Source organism: Haplochromis burtoni, unplaced genomic scaffold, assembly GCF_018398535.1.
Source record: "Haplochromis burtoni strain Fernald_Lab_line unplaced genomic scaffold, NCSU_Asbu1 Contig_80, whole genome shotgun sequence".
Taxonomy (NCBI): Eukaryota; Metazoa; Chordata; class Actinopteri; order Cichliformes; family Cichlidae; genus Haplochromis; species Haplochromis burtoni.
The window spans coordinates 2,036,992-2,056,031 of NW_024582441.1; the positions used below are offsets into that span (position 1 = coordinate 2,036,992).

The 19,040-nt window shown below is 43.2% G+C and overlaps 1 protein-coding gene across 6 annotated transcripts in view; it reads left to right on the forward strand.

Moving 5' to 3' along the window:
* cicb (capicua transcriptional repressor b) overlaps positions 1 to 19,040 on the forward strand; it is a 44,308-nt gene continuing 25,268 nt past the window's right edge. For 4 of the 6 annotated variants that reach the window (XM_014334444.2, XM_014334446.2, XM_014334445.2 and 1 more), the window contains exons 1-3: positions 1 to 54; positions 2,267 to 2,365; positions 10,163 to 14,111. In XM_014334444.2, the coding sequence (XP_014189930.1) occupies positions 16 to 54; positions 2,267 to 2,365; positions 10,163 to 14,111 (4,087 nt within the window). In that variant the 5' untranslated portion in view covers positions 1 to 15. Of the gene's footprint in view, positions 55 to 2,266; positions 2,366 to 3,325; positions 3,749 to 3,812; positions 4,038 to 10,162; positions 14,112 to 19,040 lie in introns of those variants that run through there. The other 2 variants (XM_014334449.2, XM_014334448.2) reach the window with 2 other exon arrangements.

Genomic DNA, 19,040 nt, shown 5'->3' on the forward strand with positions numbered 1-19,040 from the left:
AGAGGTCAGGGTCCTATGGAGAAGAGTTCAACACAAGGGGGACTTGCTAACAAGGTACAATTGCATGAGGGAAAAAGACGTGAAAAGCACCCTGAAAACAAAACGTGGGGATATCAGGGTGACGGAGCCACTGTGACAGCAAATTCTGGCCCACTCTTTTTTACAGTTCATTCTGGATTGAGATTCTGCTGTATTTGGGATCATTGTCCTGTTGCATGACACAGCCTTGGCCAAACTTTAGGAGTTCATGGTCGACTCAGTGACTGAGTGAAGTTAAAAGGCTGAGTACATATTGCAAGTACTTTAACAACCAAGCGAAGAAGACCATGGCATGTGGTTAACAGTTCTGCAATGAACTAGTCAGTGACCTTTAATTCAGAAGCTTTATAAAAGAAGGGTTGAATTAACTGCTGTTACAGACATTTTTATATATATTCTCCATTTTTTTTAGACTTTGCCTCAATGTAAAATGCACTCTAGTGGCGTACAGAACATGTAAAGTCAGAGAGCTCGCCACAAAACAAAGCAGACAGGAACAACACGAGAGGAGGGTTGGAGATGGAGGTGAAGGTGGAGGTGATGCAGAGTGCAGAAACTCTGCATTTGAATGAGAGTTAACAGGTGGTAAAGGGTGTCAGCTTAGCCATCAGCAGATGTGAATTGAGTTGGTCTGACTTTGTGGCCTGCTCGATCCATTACCACTTCCACAGGGTCACTCCAGGCAAACTGTATGCAACACTGGAGATGTGCCCCTCAGAAGCTTTATATGTCAAAGATGAACCTCTGAACATCATTGCTTTTTTAATCAGCGGAGCCTCGAAGGGCATCAGTAGTCCAGGTCAGCATGTAGACATCTGCAGTGCTTTGAAAAAAAAAAAATGTTCTGCCTTTGTGTTATTGGACGGCACAGCTAGCTTAAAAGCTCATTTGTTTCCAATCTGTGCTGCCCTCATCTTATTTACTTTACCTTCCTCTCTATTAATTCATATACAGTGCTTTTTCCTGGCTCAGAATGGGCTTTTGGGTGGATGAATGACCACACTTTCACCCTCCTCTTTTTATTGACTTGATAAAAGGCTTTGACAAGGCCACGGTAGTCAATATCATCAGCTTTCATTTTTATCCTAAGTTCTTGGTGTTTCCAAAGCTGGTGATTTTACTTTAAGCGCTGGTCTAAAGCTTTTCTGGGGAATCCAAAACAAACCAGGAAAAACTCCTGATGTAAGATTATAAAATAGTACTTTACATGCTCCTTAGTATGAAACAGCGTACCCTCTATCTACAGCTTGAAAATGTCTGAAGTCATTTAAAAAGAGTGTCTCTGATAATTTTCCTTACATTGAGTGAATTTATAAAAGCTTATGTGAGTACAATTTTATATGATGTGTATTTATGTGGATAATTCATACTTTTTATTAGAATTATATAAGCTATAATAAGCTGTGTGAAGCTCTTCCATCTTTACTGGTTATCAGCTGCAGGTCTGGCTGCCAAACATCCCCTGGGAGAGTGGACAGAAATACATAATGAGAGTAAAAAAATAATAAAAGTATAAAAAATATACACATATAAAAGTTGCAAAGGAGAAGCTTTGTCATTTGATCGATTTCTTAGTGTGGAGGTCGGTGGCTTTCTGCCTTATGAGGCTTATGAGTCATTTACATGACTCATAACTTCCAGAGTGTTGTTTACTTGGTTCATTGGATTGTTTGGAGATGAGGAAAATTAAGACAGTATTTGATACTCATTTGGAAAGTGGGAGGACAAAAATGGAAATTTTGGGATTTATTTTTCACAGTACTTTAAAAGCATGCTTATTATAGTTAATAAATTTTTTGAAAAACTCAAGTAATTTGCAGAAATAAAAGACTCATTAAAAAAACCTAAGGAATGTGTTTAATTAATTAATTATTTTTAAATTTAATAACACAAGACATATCATAAGTAAAAGGAAAAATAGAAGAGGATGTGACCTTTGATCTGGGGATGAAGCAAGCCTATCAGACGTGCACGAGCACACGCTTGACTCAGTCACGTGGGGCCTGCAGCACCAATTTGGGAAAGAAGATAATAATAATTGTGAATTGTGCCATCACTTGCAGTGTTAAACTATCGCCACTAGATGTCAGTCTGAACCAACATTTAAACTATCTCTACCCTTCCTTCAGTCTTTCTTCTTACACACACGCGCACGAATGCACACTAGTCATACTCATACAAAGCATATAGCTCCCCTCAGCCAATCAGCGCTTTCTTCTGTTTTTAGGTCTACACATCTCCACTCATTGCCGAGCTGGCGTGTGGACCCGCTCTCACCAGCAGGGGGCGCCGCCCCCGTGAGCTCGCACGGGCTGTCTGCCTCAGCGTGAGTCTGGTCTTTACTACACACACACATACACACACACACACACAGAGCAGAGGATTATGTAATGTTTACTATTATGCCACTATATCTTTTGTAAAGCAGCCGCATTTGCCTTCCTCTGTGCGAAGGTCAAAGGTCACAGAGAATGTGCCATGCTTCAAAGTGATGGCACGTGCTATCATCTCAAACATCTTTCAGTGCTCGGTGCACAGGTTCATCTCCACCACCAGCATCACTATCACCATTACCACCACCACCACTGCCTGCAAAGTTGCAAACACGGGGTTAGCCGAGTTTACGCCAGTCCACGCCCCCACAGTCCAGCTGGTGGCAACACTCGTGATGACTTCACCGCCGCGCGCGACCATTGGCCCCGAGACGCCGCGCACCTGTCCAATAGACTGCCGGTGAAGTGACGTCAGCCTGTACTAGTCCCGTTCACTTTAACAGTAGTGGGCAGGGCGGAGAGGGTGCCGACGTCAGAAGCCGCGCTGTGATTGGCTGAGGGCGCTGAAAGTGAGCGTCTGTTGCTGAGAGAAAAAGGGAGAGCGGTTTGCGTCGGCTGCGCCACACAAACATCTGAGCAGCTCCTAAACTAACTTTCTGAAAACAGCGCACTGGTTTTCTGTGCTCCTTCGTTTTCACTCTTTGTGAGCAGCGATGACATAATAATGATAATTAAAGGCGAAAAAACACATTTTCGATGTGGGACCAACAGCGAGAGTAAAGCCGCGCTGAGGCGCTACTTTCCCGCTGCACCACACTGTTTGTGGATGAGCACAAACAGTTGATGCATTATCACCGTCTGCTCGGGGATGGCACTTGTGCTGTCAATTATGGTAAACATACTCCTTTTCAGAAGGGGAGGGGGCATTTGTGCCTTTCTATTGGCTCTGGGTCATTTGATCCCTCCTCTCGGCCCGCCCACATGCTGTTCCTATGGTTCCCAATCCTCTTATTGGATACTGTAAAGTTTGGGACAGGACACCGGTCTAGCTCAGCATCCACTTCACTATTCGCTAGTCCCCCCAGTCCATCAAGTGGACTTTGACAGGCCGCCACACCCACTGATCTCTGGCGCCGATGCTGACTGGCTACTGTACCTGTCAACGACCTCTCATTGGTCGGCTTGCCCAGCTGTTAGTGGTTCATTCACCATTTTGTGACTGTAGTGGAAAAGAAGAGCGATAGTTTTTTATATCCTTGTTTGAGTTTCTGTGGGGGAAAGACATGTTTTGCGGAGGAAAAGTAAAGAGTGAGTCCGGCCCGCACAGCCACCACAGCCGACAGCCGAGGGATGTTACCATGAGTTACGCGAGCCTCCTCATCGGCAAAATAAGACCATAAATCTTTCTCTGGCCAGTGGTGAAAAGCTCTGTTTGGGTGAGTTGAAACTAAGTTGGCACACGGCAGTGAAGCTAAACTGACTTAAATTTTCCATTTTCAGGAGCTGCGAGTTACCACGACGCGAGAGCCAACTGCCAACGGTCGGTCGTTCGGTTGTTCCGCTACCGTGTGAAGAAATGGAGTGACAACGCGAGGAAGTATCGAGAGAAAGGGGAGGGGTGTGGGGGGTGTAACAGCCTAAAAACTTTCTGAAATGTTTTTACCGCAGTCCCACGGACACCCACGGAACATTTCAGCTCCGTTTCAGCTCCGTTAAAACGGCGAGGTTAGTGTGGAGTACTTTTTCCTTGACCTTAGTTTACGAGTTTTGCGTGGAGCAGCGCTAGCGTAGTAAAAAAAAGAGAGAGAGCGAGAAAGAAAAACAACCGACCTATTTGCGGCACTGCAGCCCAAATGTTTACTAACAGGCTCGCTCGGTGTTAAAAAAGCGCACTTTAGGAGGAAACGGATAACACCTACAGAGCGAATTGCACCCAGTTTTCCTGCGCTCTGACTCACGGTGTCATTATTTGGGTGCTGTATCCGCTACCGTTTGCGTACTACCACTACTACAACCACCACTACTACTAACGTTACTGAGCTGCTTACTAGAGCGAAACACCAAGACGAAAAAGATTCTGCTTCATTTATTTTTTCCCAAGTTTTTTTTTTTTAAATTAGAGTGACTGGCACCATTAAAAGGAAGCCTCCCCCGGAGTGGATACGTGCACTCCAGGCGTTGTAGTGAGTATTTGCATGCCAAGAATCGCTGTATAAGGAAGACTTGGGACCGTCTATAAGGGGACAATAAAGCGTCACTTGAAACCGGTTGTTTGTGTTTGTTACCGAGGACCGTGCAGCACGGCAGACCGCCTGACTGTCTCGAGTCATAATACTCCTTTGACATTGTGTAGTACTCTCAGAGATCAGCTAAAAAAAAGATGCACACCGTGTTTTCTCGTCTCTTCCATCGCCAACACTACACTTTTTTCTTTTTTTGCACAGCAATCCTGCAATCAGTGTCGATGCAACCTTGACATCTCTGACTAGGCAGTTTTTAACAGTTGTGTCATGTTTGTCTTTAGGTATTTTTTCAGTGGCAGGAATTGTTTTTACATTTTAGGTTCAGATTTCCTCTTTTTTTATTTATTAATTGTTGCACTTGTGTGGCCCTGGTGCTGTATAGCTTGTTGAGCTGTTGGCCATTGATATGGCATTGGCAGTTCTGCCATTTGGTCCCAAACAGGAACAGTCGCCTGTGATCTATGCTCCAACCTTCCTTGCTGATCAATACGAGCCAGGATGCACAAATTTCAGCTCTCGTTGTTTCTTCTTTATTAGTCAGATATGTCATCCGCTAAACAGCTGCCGGTATTCATGCTACCTCACAATGGATGCGTCTGTATATAACGCACACACACACACACACTTAAAATACCCTAACAACATATTTTTCTTTCTGTGTCAGTTGTCTGTTAAATCACTTCCCACACACTCATGAGCTCACAAACCACAGCATGAGTGTGCATAGCAGCAGAGAGATTTATCTTCTTTTCTTTTTTTAATGTATTTTTTTTGGTGCTGTTTCATGTGAGACTGTGTTCTCCCCGGTGACCCAGTTAAGGGCAAAGGCTCCCTAACACGCTGAAGTGTACGAGGGCCACGGCACACTTCAGTATCATCATCACACGTTCCTCCTTCTCCCGCGTATGTCCCCGTCACTGCAGCCCCTGCGCCCGTACAGACACCCATAAAATGCTTTGAGGAGAGGGATGAGCTGCAGTGTGTGTGTGTGTGTGTGCGCACGCGCCTGCTAACTACGTACACTCATACTGACATACGGTGCAAATGCAGTGCTGAACAAGGTGGACTCAACCTGAAGACCGCTGTATAAACTCTGACATTAGTGTAGTGTAAGTAGCTCTAATGCCACATGTCACATACACACACGTTTTGTGCCACGTTGTGTTGGAGCATAGGCTAAATTCTCTACGACTGACCGAAATAAACTGGCATCAAGGCAGATGTTTATTAGGGTTTTATATTCCAGTAATAAACACTGTACAACTCATTTTATTTTGTAGTGTTGACACTGAGATGATGTCGACAAATGCCTTGTGTATGTGTGTGTGCGTGTGAAATGGGTTCTTGGTAGCACCTATGTGTAAACTGTTCACTAAATTTTCTCTTTGCAAAAAAAAGTGAAGAATTTTCATCTCCAAATTCATTTCGTAAAAGCCTATTTATCCTTATTGTTGTTGTTTTTTCCCCCCCTCCTGCATACGTCAGTGTGGACGAGTGCTTGTACGACACAATGACTGTGTGACAATATATATAGGTCCAAGGGAGATTTTAACAGGGTATGCATGACTGCACGATGAATTCCTGAGAGAGCATTTAATGTGTGTGCGTAAAGTTTGGAGGAGGAGGGGGGGTGCATTATGGGCTCCTGTGTGTTTATTGGGAGAAACAGCAGCTTTTTGCAGTTTAAAGAGGAGTCCAGTCCAGCGCCGTGGAGACGCTGATTATCTGTCTGTTCAAGATTTACAGCAGCTTTAGATCAGACCAGCACATATTCTGCTATTAACCTGCTCTAACGCTGGAAGGTGGAGACCTCTTGAATTACCTAAATTATGACCGAGCTTCTCTCTCCGCTTCACCCAGATTCAGCATTATATTTTGTAGTCCTAATTTTTTGATTAACAATTCATGTTGAAAAGCAACACCCAGGAGGGGATGTTCTGAGTTTCTGGACATGTTTTTTGGTATTGTGATAGTCTCTAGTAAACAATAAGAGTTAAAGGTCTGCCGTTATTTTCAGGTTAGGGGGTGCACGGCTGAGCGCGCAGTGTGTATGGTGCTTTTGATCTTTCAGCAAGGGATTAGGACATGTGAAACGTTCTTTTTCATTTATTTATGTGGTAACACAGGAATTATAGATGCGTCGTGCATAAATGTATATATTCCTTTTACAAATAAAATCATAGTTCAACATATCTGTGGTGTCTTTAGCAACATTTTTGTGTCATCTGGAAATTTCAAATAAGATTTTGTGGAGTACAAGCATGCTTGAAGAATTTAACCCAATGATAAATAAATACACCCGTTGCAAACTTGCACCAAATATCTAACTCTTATGTCCCACGCTGAAACTCCTCTTCACTGCACATAATCTGCTCAGCTGTAGAGTCCCTTAAAAGTTACAGAATGTGAATACACACACATGCTTGCCACTGTCTTATCAGCCAAAGCCTAAAGCATTTTGGAGGGCCATTAGCATGACCAAACGCATTTTTCTGAGCTAAGATCAGATCCTCTCGAGTCATTTACCCAACTAGTCAGTCAGCCATTTGGCCCTCAGTCCTTCCTGTCTTTCCCAGTACTCCAGAGTATCTGTACTGGACCAGCATTCCCAGTCTAGGCATCCGTGTCTAGTCTAATAAAGGGCAAACTTGGCCTGGGAAGGAACATTCCAGCAGTCTGAGATTTTTTCTTTTTCTGGGATGAATGTTTTTTTAAATGAAAAATTTAAAACGACAAAGAGCTTTTTAGTAATTAGGGAGTGAGTAATGTATGTTTGCTTATACCGCCTTTTATTAGGTTTTGTTTCTGGTGTGTAGTGCACAGTATTTTTGATAAATAAGGTGCATTAATTTCCCTTTGAAGCTGTCAAAGATCGGGATACGTTTACTCTGAAAACATCGAAGAAGTCTGGAAACATTTAATTTAAGCATAAAATAAACAGTGCTCGACTTCTTTTACATACACTTAGGAAGAGTTTTGTAGTTGATGGTAAATACAGTATGCAAAGATATAAATAGAGTGATGTACTCAATCTGCATCTGCAGGAAGCCTCGCAGTTACAGTCCATGTGTTAACCTTCACACGTGGCACCCTTGCAGTGAAATAACCAACGTCAGTATCAGCATTTACAGAGGAAATTATGAAGATGTGATTATTTCACTTCTGTCCATCGATATGCAACATAATTACGAGAATGTGGAGTAAATGGAAATTAAAGCCTGTTTGTACAATAAATAATGTTTTGTGTTGAGGGCAGAGGTCCAAATGCAGAGTCAGTGATGAGTGTGTGAAAGACTCAAGTTGTTTATTAGTCATTCAGGAAGAGATGCTTTTCTGCGCTGCAGGAAGTGGAACTGGTGTGTGTCATATTGGGTGTTGTTTTGGCAAACAGATAGTTAACAACAAAGGTCACCTTATTTGTGTGTGTGTGTGTGTGTGTGTGTGTGTGAGAGAGAGAGAAAGTAACAAACTTTTCCAGCATCTAGCACAGGAAGCCTGAATGTGTATGTGTAAGTTTGTATCTATTTGTGTGAATTCAGGCATTTGGTCATGTTTGTGAGCTGCTGAGCTCGATCGAGAGGAGCACATATACGCACGTCTGCGTATGAGTGTGTGTGAGACTGTTTGTGCGTGCCATTGTATTTAGCCTGTAATCTTGCATCAGTGAGTGTGCCTGATCCTGTGCCAGCCTTTTAATTTCTCTCATTTTGGGCATATCTTGCCATGGCAGATTATTCCAATTAAATTGTCTTTTTGTACAAATGTGTGTGTGTGTGTGTGTGTGTGTGTGTGTGTGTGTGTGTGTGAGTATCAGTGTGACATTGACAAAAGACGACTGTGAAAGACTGAGACATCGAGAAAGAGGGAGAGGGGAGAGAAAAAGAGAGGGGGGGCCAGCGAGTGCTAGAATGACAGTGGAAATTCCCAGTGACTATACAAGAACGGCCTATCTGAGCAAACATCCTAAGAGCCACATGCTCCAGCCTCTTTCTCTCTTTCATGTTGTTGGGTGACCTCACGCAGGCCACTGCCAGGCTTCTAGCTCCCGATGGAAGTCAGGAAAAATAAATGCTCGTTCCCAAGTTGATCACATGGCATCAAGTCTGTAACACTTGTCGTGAGAAAGCGGCCCTGTCGCACGTCGAAGTAGCTGAAGCGAGTATAGCAGAGATCTGTGTGCGACTCGAGTGCATTTATGTGTGCATTTAAAATTGAAGAGATGAAGGCCTCATTGAAGACTTGTTCCTTCTTTTTTCTTTCTTTCTTTCTTTGCTGACCTTTTCTTTTAAATCACGCTCACTCAGACCTAACCAGAGTAAACATAGCTCTCAGACATGCTTGACCAGGATTACCTAGGCAGCGATCGCTCATAATCATCACAGTTTAAATCAGCTGGTATCATTAGTAATAAGCTAACTATTAAAAGGTCTTGAGAAGAATAAAAAGAGTGTTTGAGTAGGATTCAGACTGTTTTTGTTTGAGATGCCCTTCGAGTTTATATGTGTGTGTGTATATCCTGGAGTTTTTTAGGTTAAATGTGCCCATCCTGTGAGAGTAAAGGCATTTACAGAGACTGCCTTGGAGTGCTTTGATTATTAGTCTATAGGAGATTAGTGATATTTAAAACAAAACCCACCATGTCCTTCATTTTAGTTGTTTTGAAATGTTGTCATTAATGTTATAATCGAGATTTTGTGTTTTGAGTGCACACACTCTGCAGGGATGTGGTGATATGTCGTCCTAAAATAACTAACGCTGTATCGGCAAAAAGATGACATTTACCGATGTCAGTGGCCGATGTTGTGTCACTGAGCTCACTTGTCACATCTGTATTCTGTTGAATAAATGTTCAAAGATAATATGATGATAAGCAGCTATTTATTTATAATTAAAATGCCTTTGTTCCTTTTTTGAGGTAATAAATATCAAAAACACAATACACAAAAAGAAGACAAATATTTTTATCGGCTGCCATACAAACTGTTATCTAAATCTTTGGTATCGGCCCACAGTTTTAGAAAACAGTGCATCCTTAAACTCTCGTTTATACACGTACGCTTTATGGACCAAAGTACGCCTACACATCAGGGCCCATTAATGCTCGACGTTGTTGCCCTCGCAAACAGAGCTGGACCACAAAAGTGACGTCACGTTGGTATCATTTCAGCCGGTCCTGCACTTCTTGATTTTTACGTTTTTTTGAAAGCCTTGCTGTCATCGAGTCAGCACAGTGTTGGCGACTTTTACGCACAATGCACTTGCCAACCCTGCTCTGTACCTTTGCAAGAATACCACCTAACATTTAATGTCAAATTATCTACGAGGAAGAAACTTCATGAGCTGACCGGTTACAGTGCCCATCTTTTTGAGTTTATACACCTGTGGTAGCAGGAAAACCTGATTCCAGATTAAGATTAAGTACTTTTGTCCTTGTTGTTTATGTAGTTTATCTCGAATCAGGCATAAACTAGGAGAGTGAACAGACTTCAGATATTGAGCCAATGTGATAGCCAACATACTCTTAATTGTCATTTTTGTTCTCTGCACTTCTTGGTTATGAATATAATAAATGACCACTTGTCTTCTGCACCTCTTTTTTCTTTTCAGATTCCAGTACAGAGGGAACAGAAAAAACGGGCAAAAGAAAAAGTGTCGGAAAACAAGGAGTGCTTTGGAAGTAGAAAAAAAAAGGAAACGCCGTGCAATCTGCAGGACTTGGTGAGCAGTGAAGAAAAGATGAGGCCATTAAAGAAACACAGAGGGCGTTCTCCCCCGTTAACTAGAGGCAGAGGGGGGAGGAGGAGAGGGGGCTCTCAGCCTCCCCAAGAAAAGGACCCCAGAAGAGTCAAGAGGGAGACTCTTGTCAAAACCACACAAAGCACCCCTTCCAAACGCAAACACGGCCAACCCAACTCTGACAAGGAACCAATCACAAATAGCAATACCCCCATGAGGGAGGAGCCTACTGAACTGAGGAAACCTGTGGAGTCAGCTGAGAATGGTGGAAAGCAAGCAGAAGAAAAGACAGAAAAGGAGAAGATAGCGGGCACAAATGGAAACAGTACTATGCCCGCTGATTCTGTAGCATTTCCTACCTCTGCCCCAGCGCCACTCACCACAGTTACACCCTCTATAACCACCAGTCACAGCCCCAGTTTAGGCTCAGTTTCTAGTAGGAAAACAGCCACGTTTAAGGCTCGTGTACCCAAAAAAAAATACACATATGAGCACTTTGCCAACAGTGCAAGTGTTACATCTACCATTCCTACCTCCAGCCCTGCTCTCGTAAATAACAGTTACTGCAATATCAACAGCAAAGTTAGTGATAGTGTTAATAGTCCCAATAACCATTTCAAGACTAGTAACAGTGTTAGTAATAGCATTAATAAAAGCACTAACAGTAGTACTAATAGTAACGCTACAAGTGGTATTAATAACATGAGCAGTAACAGTTGTGCTGGGAGCCATACTACTTTTATCAATAGCAGTAATAGCATAAGTAACAGTTGCTCAGGTAATCAGCCATCAGTGCTAACTGTGGACAGTAAAGCTACAGAAGCAAACCATTTTGTCTCCATGGAGGATAAAACCCTCAGGACAGCAGATTCCCAGGAAAAAGCGTCCCAGTCTGGGGAAAATGAGCCTGAGGGGGCCCCGAACTCTGTGCGCTCCTCCTCCACGGATACAGCTAGTGAGCACTCGGCTGACCTGGATGTGATGGAAGCATCAGGACCAAGTCTTCATCAGAAGAACTACCACATCCCAGCTCCTCTACACAACTCACACCCTAAAGAGCCCAATCTGTCAGAGGGGCTAGCTGAAGCTCTGGCCAAAGGCATGAAGAACCAGAGAGTCCTGGCTCGCTGTGTCACAAGCGGTGGTGAGGCTGCGAATAGTGGACACTCACGCCCCCCGTCACATATTTTTAGACCAGGGGTGGTGCGTAGGGTGTGTGGGGGTACTGTCGAAGTTCAGCTCCAAGGAGAGGAGACCCTTGTAAAATATCCATTTCATAGTGGAAGTACAATGATGTCGTCAGGAACTGAGAGCACTGTGGATTTTATTTTAGATGCCCCCCCACCTGGCATGACACCTGTAGCTGTTGGGACCCAAGTGTGTGTGCCGTTTGGTGGGGAGGAAGGAGAATCTCTGTTGTACAGAGAGGGGATTGTTACTGAGGTGGACCCACACCCTGGTGTCTCATTTCCTTACCAGGTGCTCCTGAGTGGAAAAAAAGAAACTCTGGGTGGAGGGGCAATAGAGGAGAAAGAGAAAAGGAGCACAAGCAGCCAGGCTGTGTGGGTGTCCCGACAGAGCCTGAGATTACTCACTCCTCCTTGGGAGGTCTCACATTTAGATGGTGGGAGAGCAAAGGAGAGAGAGCGGGAGAGGGAACGGGAAGAGAGACAGCGGCGGGAGGAGATGGAGGTCGAGAGAGAGGTTTGCCAGCTGAGTATTGGAATGGGAGTGTTGGGAGGTGGAGTAAGGCTGGGTCATGGTTTTTCACATGGCGGGGTCATAGGAGGACATAACTATGGAACTGTACATCCACCCACAAATTCCTCCACTGGGACTTCTAGTGCCGTTACCAGCACAGGTCACGGATGCAGCGATAATTACTCTGATCGAGAAAGACAGAAAGAGCCAAACACACCAGAAGAAGATGTTGAGGTGTCTCGTTTTACACACACCGTTAGTCATAAGACAAATCCTGCAACCTCTCAGCACAACAGCATCCTCTGCAAGTCCAGCGGCTATCCTCCCTCCTCCCCCCACCTCTCTGTGGTGAGAAGCTTGGGACCCCCACACCTCTCCACTGTAGCTAGTCCTCAGCCAACTCCATCCCCCGCCTTACTGGGGTCTGAAATGAACAACACCACTTTAAACCTACCTCCATCCAAAACCACTCCTACTCAGACCCTTACTCCTACTTCTGGTGGGGGGTCCTCCTCTACCTCCTCACGCTCAAGGACGCCCCTTTCATTGGCTCAGCAGAAATACAAAAAGGGTGATGTTGTCTGCACACCTAATGGTATCCGTAAGAAGTTCAATGGTAAGCAGTGGAGGAGGCTGTGCTCCAGGGAGGGTTGTATGAAGGAGTCTCAGCGCCGAGGATACTGCTCTAGACACCTGTCCATGAGGACCAAAGAGATGGAGGCTGCAGGTGCAGAGAGGGGAGGAGGAGGAGGCAGCAGCTCAGGGACAGTCACCCCTTCTGACCTCCGGGGAAGAGCAAGCAGTGAGTTTGAGTGGGACGACACATCAAGAGAGAGCAGTGAGGCCAGCAGCAGAGGAGACTCCAGACCCCGACTGGTCCTCCCCTCCCTCCTCCCTCATGACCTGTCGTCACGGTTTGACTTTGATGAGTGTGAGGCTGCCACCATGCTGGTGTCATTAGGAAGCTCCCGCTCTGGCACCCCCTCCTTTTCTCCCATCTCCAACCAGTCACCCTTTTCCCCTGCCCCCTCTCCCTCGCCCTCTCCACTGTTCGGTTTCAGGCCGGCCAACTTCTCCCCGATTACGGCATCCCCGGTCCTGCAACATCGGAGGCACAGACAGCCCAGTGGCACGGGGGGAGGAGGGGGAGGGGGCAGTAAGGCATCATCCACATCTGGAGGAGAAAGGGAGAGACACACTTCAGGCGTCCAACCCACCTTACAGAGTAACCTTACGTTTACAGTCCCCATGAGCCCCAGTAAGCGAAAGCCAGATGCACCTCTTCCACCACCCCTGCCCTCACATCACCATGATTACACACCCAAAACAGAGCTGGATCCTGGCGACCATAACAGCTCTTTCAGAGTGCTGTCACCCCAAACGCCAGCTTTGCATTCCCGCACACACACTCCCACCTTCTCCCGACCCAGAGGAGTGACCACTCCCTCCTCCAGCAGGCCCCCTTCTTCCACTGCTGTCTCCCCTCCTCCTCTTCTGGTGTCCCCAACTCCTCCTTCTCCTCTCACTACTGACGGAGGGCCTCGTCGTGTGGTCCCTGTTTCCCAACAGGCCTTGCGGGACTCTCCTGTTATTGTGAGGAATCCCGAAGTCCCACTGGCAAAATTTACAGAGTGTCCCCTGGGAAGAGGAGGAGGAGGAGTAGGTGGTGTTGGAAATGAGGGAGGGAAGGAAAACAGTTTGTCTAAAGACATCACCCAAACCCACCTGACTCCTCAGCCAGTTTCTGGCCTCCAGGTTCCTGTCCCAATTAACGCTGCTGCAGCCGCAGTACCTAATGGCACTGTCCTCTTACGGAGCCCAGCCCAAACTCTGGTGCTCGTGTCCCCAACACCTTCCTCCTTGCCCACCGCTGACACCCCTGCTACTGCGCTGCAGGCCCTGTCAGTTACTGTCAGCACAACCGTTACAGTTCCTGCTCCAAGTAGCACGGACAGCTGTGGGGAACGAGAAGAGAACAGGGGCGCAGGGTTTGGTGGTGAGGTCCAGCAGCCAGTTCCCTGTCACCCTTCCCCCACAGCTCTGCTGCCCCTGATCCTGCCAGCGGAAAGTCTTCACCCCGTCCCACGCAAGGACATCATCATGGGACGTCCAGGCACAGGTGAGAATTGGCGCAGATGTGTGGGTGTATTTTGTGTGTGAGGGAATAAGAAAAAGTAAGGGAAAGAGACATAAACTGCAAAATGCAGTTATTTCAACAATAGGAGGAAAAGAGATATGCGGATTAAATATGTTAATATTATCATTTAAGTTCAAGTCAATCATAAAGATACAGATTTATAGATTATTATTCAGTGAAAATAAACTGAAAAATGTTGTTTTATACTTTCTGCATGTTTCGAAATTCAAAGGTTAAGAGTTTAGACTTTCTTTAAAGGATATGTTGTGGTTTTCTAAATACAAATCACTTGAGTTAAACTTTATTCCAGCTTGATTCATATAATTCCTTCTCTGTATTTACAGTAAGAAAATTAACAAAATAGTATCCTATAGTTTTATTTTACTTAACAACCTTAGTATGATTTTTTTTTCTTGCAACCCTAGTATTGTGATGAACTCTCAATGCATAATTAGCACCATTTAGTTTAAATTTGTTTACACATTTTCAGTAAAATTATTTTTTTTCTAATCCTCTCACTCTTTAAAAGGTATTCTTTTTAATCTGTGTGATTCTGTAGCATGATTGTTGCTGACACACACACAGAAAACGTGTCGGCTGTGAATGGACAGAGATGTGTTGTATACTGACGTTGAACCAGCATTTTGCAACCAGAACCCAATAATTATTTCACACAGAAAATGAGACTTGCAGTGATTGTGAAGCTAAATCTTGTGAAAAGTGATGATAGAATTTTTTTTGCATTATCTAGAATTCAGCTGAAACTGCTGCAAACACACACGCTCTCTCTCTCTGTCACACACACACACACACTGATTGAGATACATTTATTTAAAATCTGTAATTCCAAAATTACATTCGTCTGTCAATTCTAATAGTAAATTGAAAGGAAATAGCTTTGTATTTTGTATGTGTCTCTTCCTGTATATGTACGATATATTTGTATATGCATATATAATCTATTTTTTCTATTTCGTTCATCTGAACAATCATCCATAAATCGATCATATTTCTTTTGAACAATGCTGCATAATGTTTTTCTGGTTTACATCATAACGTCCCACTCTCATAATCTGAGAGCAGATGACTGCCATGGTGCATTAGAGGGTTAGATTCACATGGACGTGCCACGACCTGGGTGTGCTGCTGCCCAGTGAAAGGAGCTCCTGTTAGCCATCATGCTGTTGTCCCATATGGCTATCTCGATTTGTCTGTCCACCATCCTCACTTCTGCTGGTAACACTAAACTAAGTGCTAAAGCTGGTCACATGATCCGTGTAAGCTCTGGAGCGAGCACATATGAAACACCAGGTCAGGACTAGACTTGTTCCAGGAGTCACTGCTGATGACTATAAATTCACTACGGTCACTAAAATCACTAGTCAGCACTCAGTGCAGGTAATGAACTCTGATCTTTTGTGGTACCTCTAAGCAAAGGGAGTTTGGTGTATTTTCTAGCGTGTTTTACATGCTGTATGATAATTGCATGTTGCACACAGACATTGTTATGAGAATAGGGAAATTAGCAAAAACAATATTTAAATTGTTCTTGGTTTGGATTTTGCTTGCAAATGTGAATAGGGCAAAAATAATTTCTGTGTGCTAATGTTAGAAAAATGCAAAAGAAGCTCATGGACACATGTGGTTCGCTGTTCTTGTGAGGTCTATAAGGAATAAACTCTATGTCATACAGGATTAGTGTGGTTTGTACCAGAAAGTGTTATATTCCCAGTCATAGACAGAAACTTTAAGTTATACCTCGCTAAAGCCAGGATACAGCACAACACCACTGATTTGTTTGATTAAAAAGGTATACAAAAGAACGGGGGGAAATAAATGTTGTCACAAGCTGCACACGACATTAACAATTAAAAGCGGGTATGGAGCATGTGGGCTCGATGAGCAGTATGTAGGCCAGTTATAGACTCTTTCCCCCGACTTGTCTTTTATTTAGTCTTTTAAAAAGAGAGAATGAGAATGAAGGAGGCCTCAGTAAAGACGGCAGAATCCTTTTTTTTAAAAAAGCTCAACAGAAATGCATGTTTTGTCTAATTGTTTCTCCTGTTTATTTTTATGAAAAACTCTGACCATTGTGCTTATTATAAGTGCACGTGTGATGTTGACTTCCTGACCCCAGCAGCTGTTATTCTAACTCACTACAAACTATTTCCACTAGCTCTTGCTGTGTGTATGTCCATGCGCTTGTTTGTTTAACAGTGACTCATGTAACAGTATAGCGAAACAAAGTGCGAGCAGCTTTTTTGGACAGGAGTACTGAGGTGGCTCGACTCTAATGTGTGTAGGATATACTCTGTAAGTTTCAGTATGTTGTGTGGGAATATTATGGAGTATTATGGAGTACGTGTGTGTGCATACGTGTATGAGAAAGCATTATTCATCAGCTGTTGAAACTAAAAGCCTACTTTTCCGTTGTGTTATATATGGACACGTACTATCAGTAAGTGTAATTCACTTCACCGGGGCCTCTTGCCCTCACTGTTCAGACCTTCAGGAGTGTGACAGAGAAGTGGACAGGGAAGGGAGCGCTGTCATTTTGAGTGTACGGTTCGTCCTCAGATCCCCTTTTTTGCAGCTGAAGGGACGCCGGATGAATGAATAGGCTCTCTTTGTGTGAGTGCACGCACACTCGGCTGTGTGCGCGCGAGGATGTTTTCTGTAGAGTCAGAAAGGGTGTGTGAGCTTTTGCATATGGCCGTAGGAGAGTGTGAAATACAACAGGGAAAAAAGGTGCGCGTTTATGTGTGTGTGTGTGTGTGTGTGTGCACGCAATCACACGTTTTGCGTGTTTATAATTTGCAAGTACATGTAGGTGTTAGTGTATTCTCATCAGCTTGGAGAATACGAGCAGTTGGTGGAGTTTTTCAGATAATTTTAAATATTGTTTTGTGAATTTGTTATTATTAAAAAGGTGTCGGATAATTTTCCTGTTTTGGAGTCATGGGGAATTGTTTCACAAACGCTAACAGGCACTCTAAACCCTTTGAAAAAAAATAATGTTGACACTCTTCAGCTTCTACTATATTAGCATGATAAGTATGTGAGTATTTGGGTGATAGTATTAGCAATGATGTGGAGTATCAGTATTGTTATAAATTAGCTTGTATTTATAGCAAACCATACTCACACCTGTTAATAAGGTGGCGGAAACATCCTCACTGAAATCCTCATCCTTATCGAAATTCTCATAGATGGGTTACTAACTCAGCAGTGACAACATGTTACAACTGTTTCATGCCCTGAAATGTTTTAGGCCATTAAAAGAAAATAATATGTTAAAAGCTACAGTAGATTAAAAAAACTTTAGATTGATTAGGACTGAACTTAAATTCTGCACCGTAAAAAAAAAAAATCCTAAAAAAACAGTAACATTCTGGCAGCTGGGGTGCCAAAATAATACCAGAAAATAACAGAAAATAACTTTCTCATGAAAATACGGTTATTTTCAGTAATGACAATACAGTTTGTTGCCCTAATTTTACATGGGATTTTGCCTTTTTCAAGTGCTTTTAAACATTAAATTAGGAACATTTTAATATGATTAAACAATGAAATTACCTATAAACAAGGTCAATGAATGCGGCAATATGAATAATAATACTTAAATGTACAGAAATATACAGTTGGTTTAAATAGTAATGGATTGCATTCATATAGCGCTTTACAATTCCACTTTATAATTCCCCTCTGGCCATCACCAGTAGGTGGTAGGTGAAGTGTCTTGCCCAAGGACACAACGACCGAGAGTGTCCGAGCCGGGGCTCGAACCGGCAACCTTCTGATTACAAGGCGAACTGCCAACTCTTGAGCCACGATCGTCCTAAACAACAATAATAATAATAATTATTTGATGTAAAAATAGTTTATAAGAATCATTTTATATATTTTTCCATAGCATTACATTTGAATTTAACAGTTCAATCTTCAAATAACGGACAACTAGTTGTGAAATTATGATACATTTGTGAATGTATTTTAACAATCTAAATATGCATATGTACAGACAAATACATTTAAAAAACAAGAAAGTTATGTTTTATTACATTTACAGTGATTTTACATTAACTTACATTTGAAATGTAAAATCACAGTCTATTTATGTGAATTTAATGATATTCTAGAAGAACAGTACAAAACTGTAAAATACACAGTAAAATACTTTTACATTACTTTTTTACAGTGTGTGAAAAACCTGATACTTAAGCTGCCGCTACTATTAAATAATATCAAATCTAGCATCCCTTAGATCATTTACTCAAGTGTATAGTTAGTGTGTAAAAATAGAAAAGATCAAAGGGACAATACATGCAATTACTTTATTGGTAATCAGTCCTGTCTTCTCTGCAGTATAATCCTGCACACACGCATCGGTAGGTTGTGTTTTCATTAATTCACTCTGAAATAACACAGCAACGCCCTGCTGCGGGTAAGCTGACACTGTGATGTACTTTTTAAGACGAAGCTGCATATGTTCCCTGTGTGTGTGTGTGTGCGTGTGTATGTGTGTGTGTTTCACCATCTATGAGGTGCTAATGAGGCTTTACATTGTCGTGTCTTTTTAAGCACCCCTGTAACTTCCTGCAACATAAAAACAACAACAACAACAAAAAGCTATTAAACAAACCGTCTGAAAAGGTAAAGGACAAGAGCCGCCTTCTTCTTCTTCTCCTTTTTTTTTAAATGGTGTCACATGTGTATTACATGCAGTGTGTCTGTGTGTGCGCACATCTATGAGACAGACTAACAAAGTGTCAATCACTGGGTACCGGATATGATGTGTGAGCGCTAAATGTCTGTTGCCATGGCAACAAAGCAAACATCACACTGATGTAGCTTGTACATAACACAGAATATTCACAAATAGAAAAGGCAGTCCCCCCTTTTTTCTGTGTG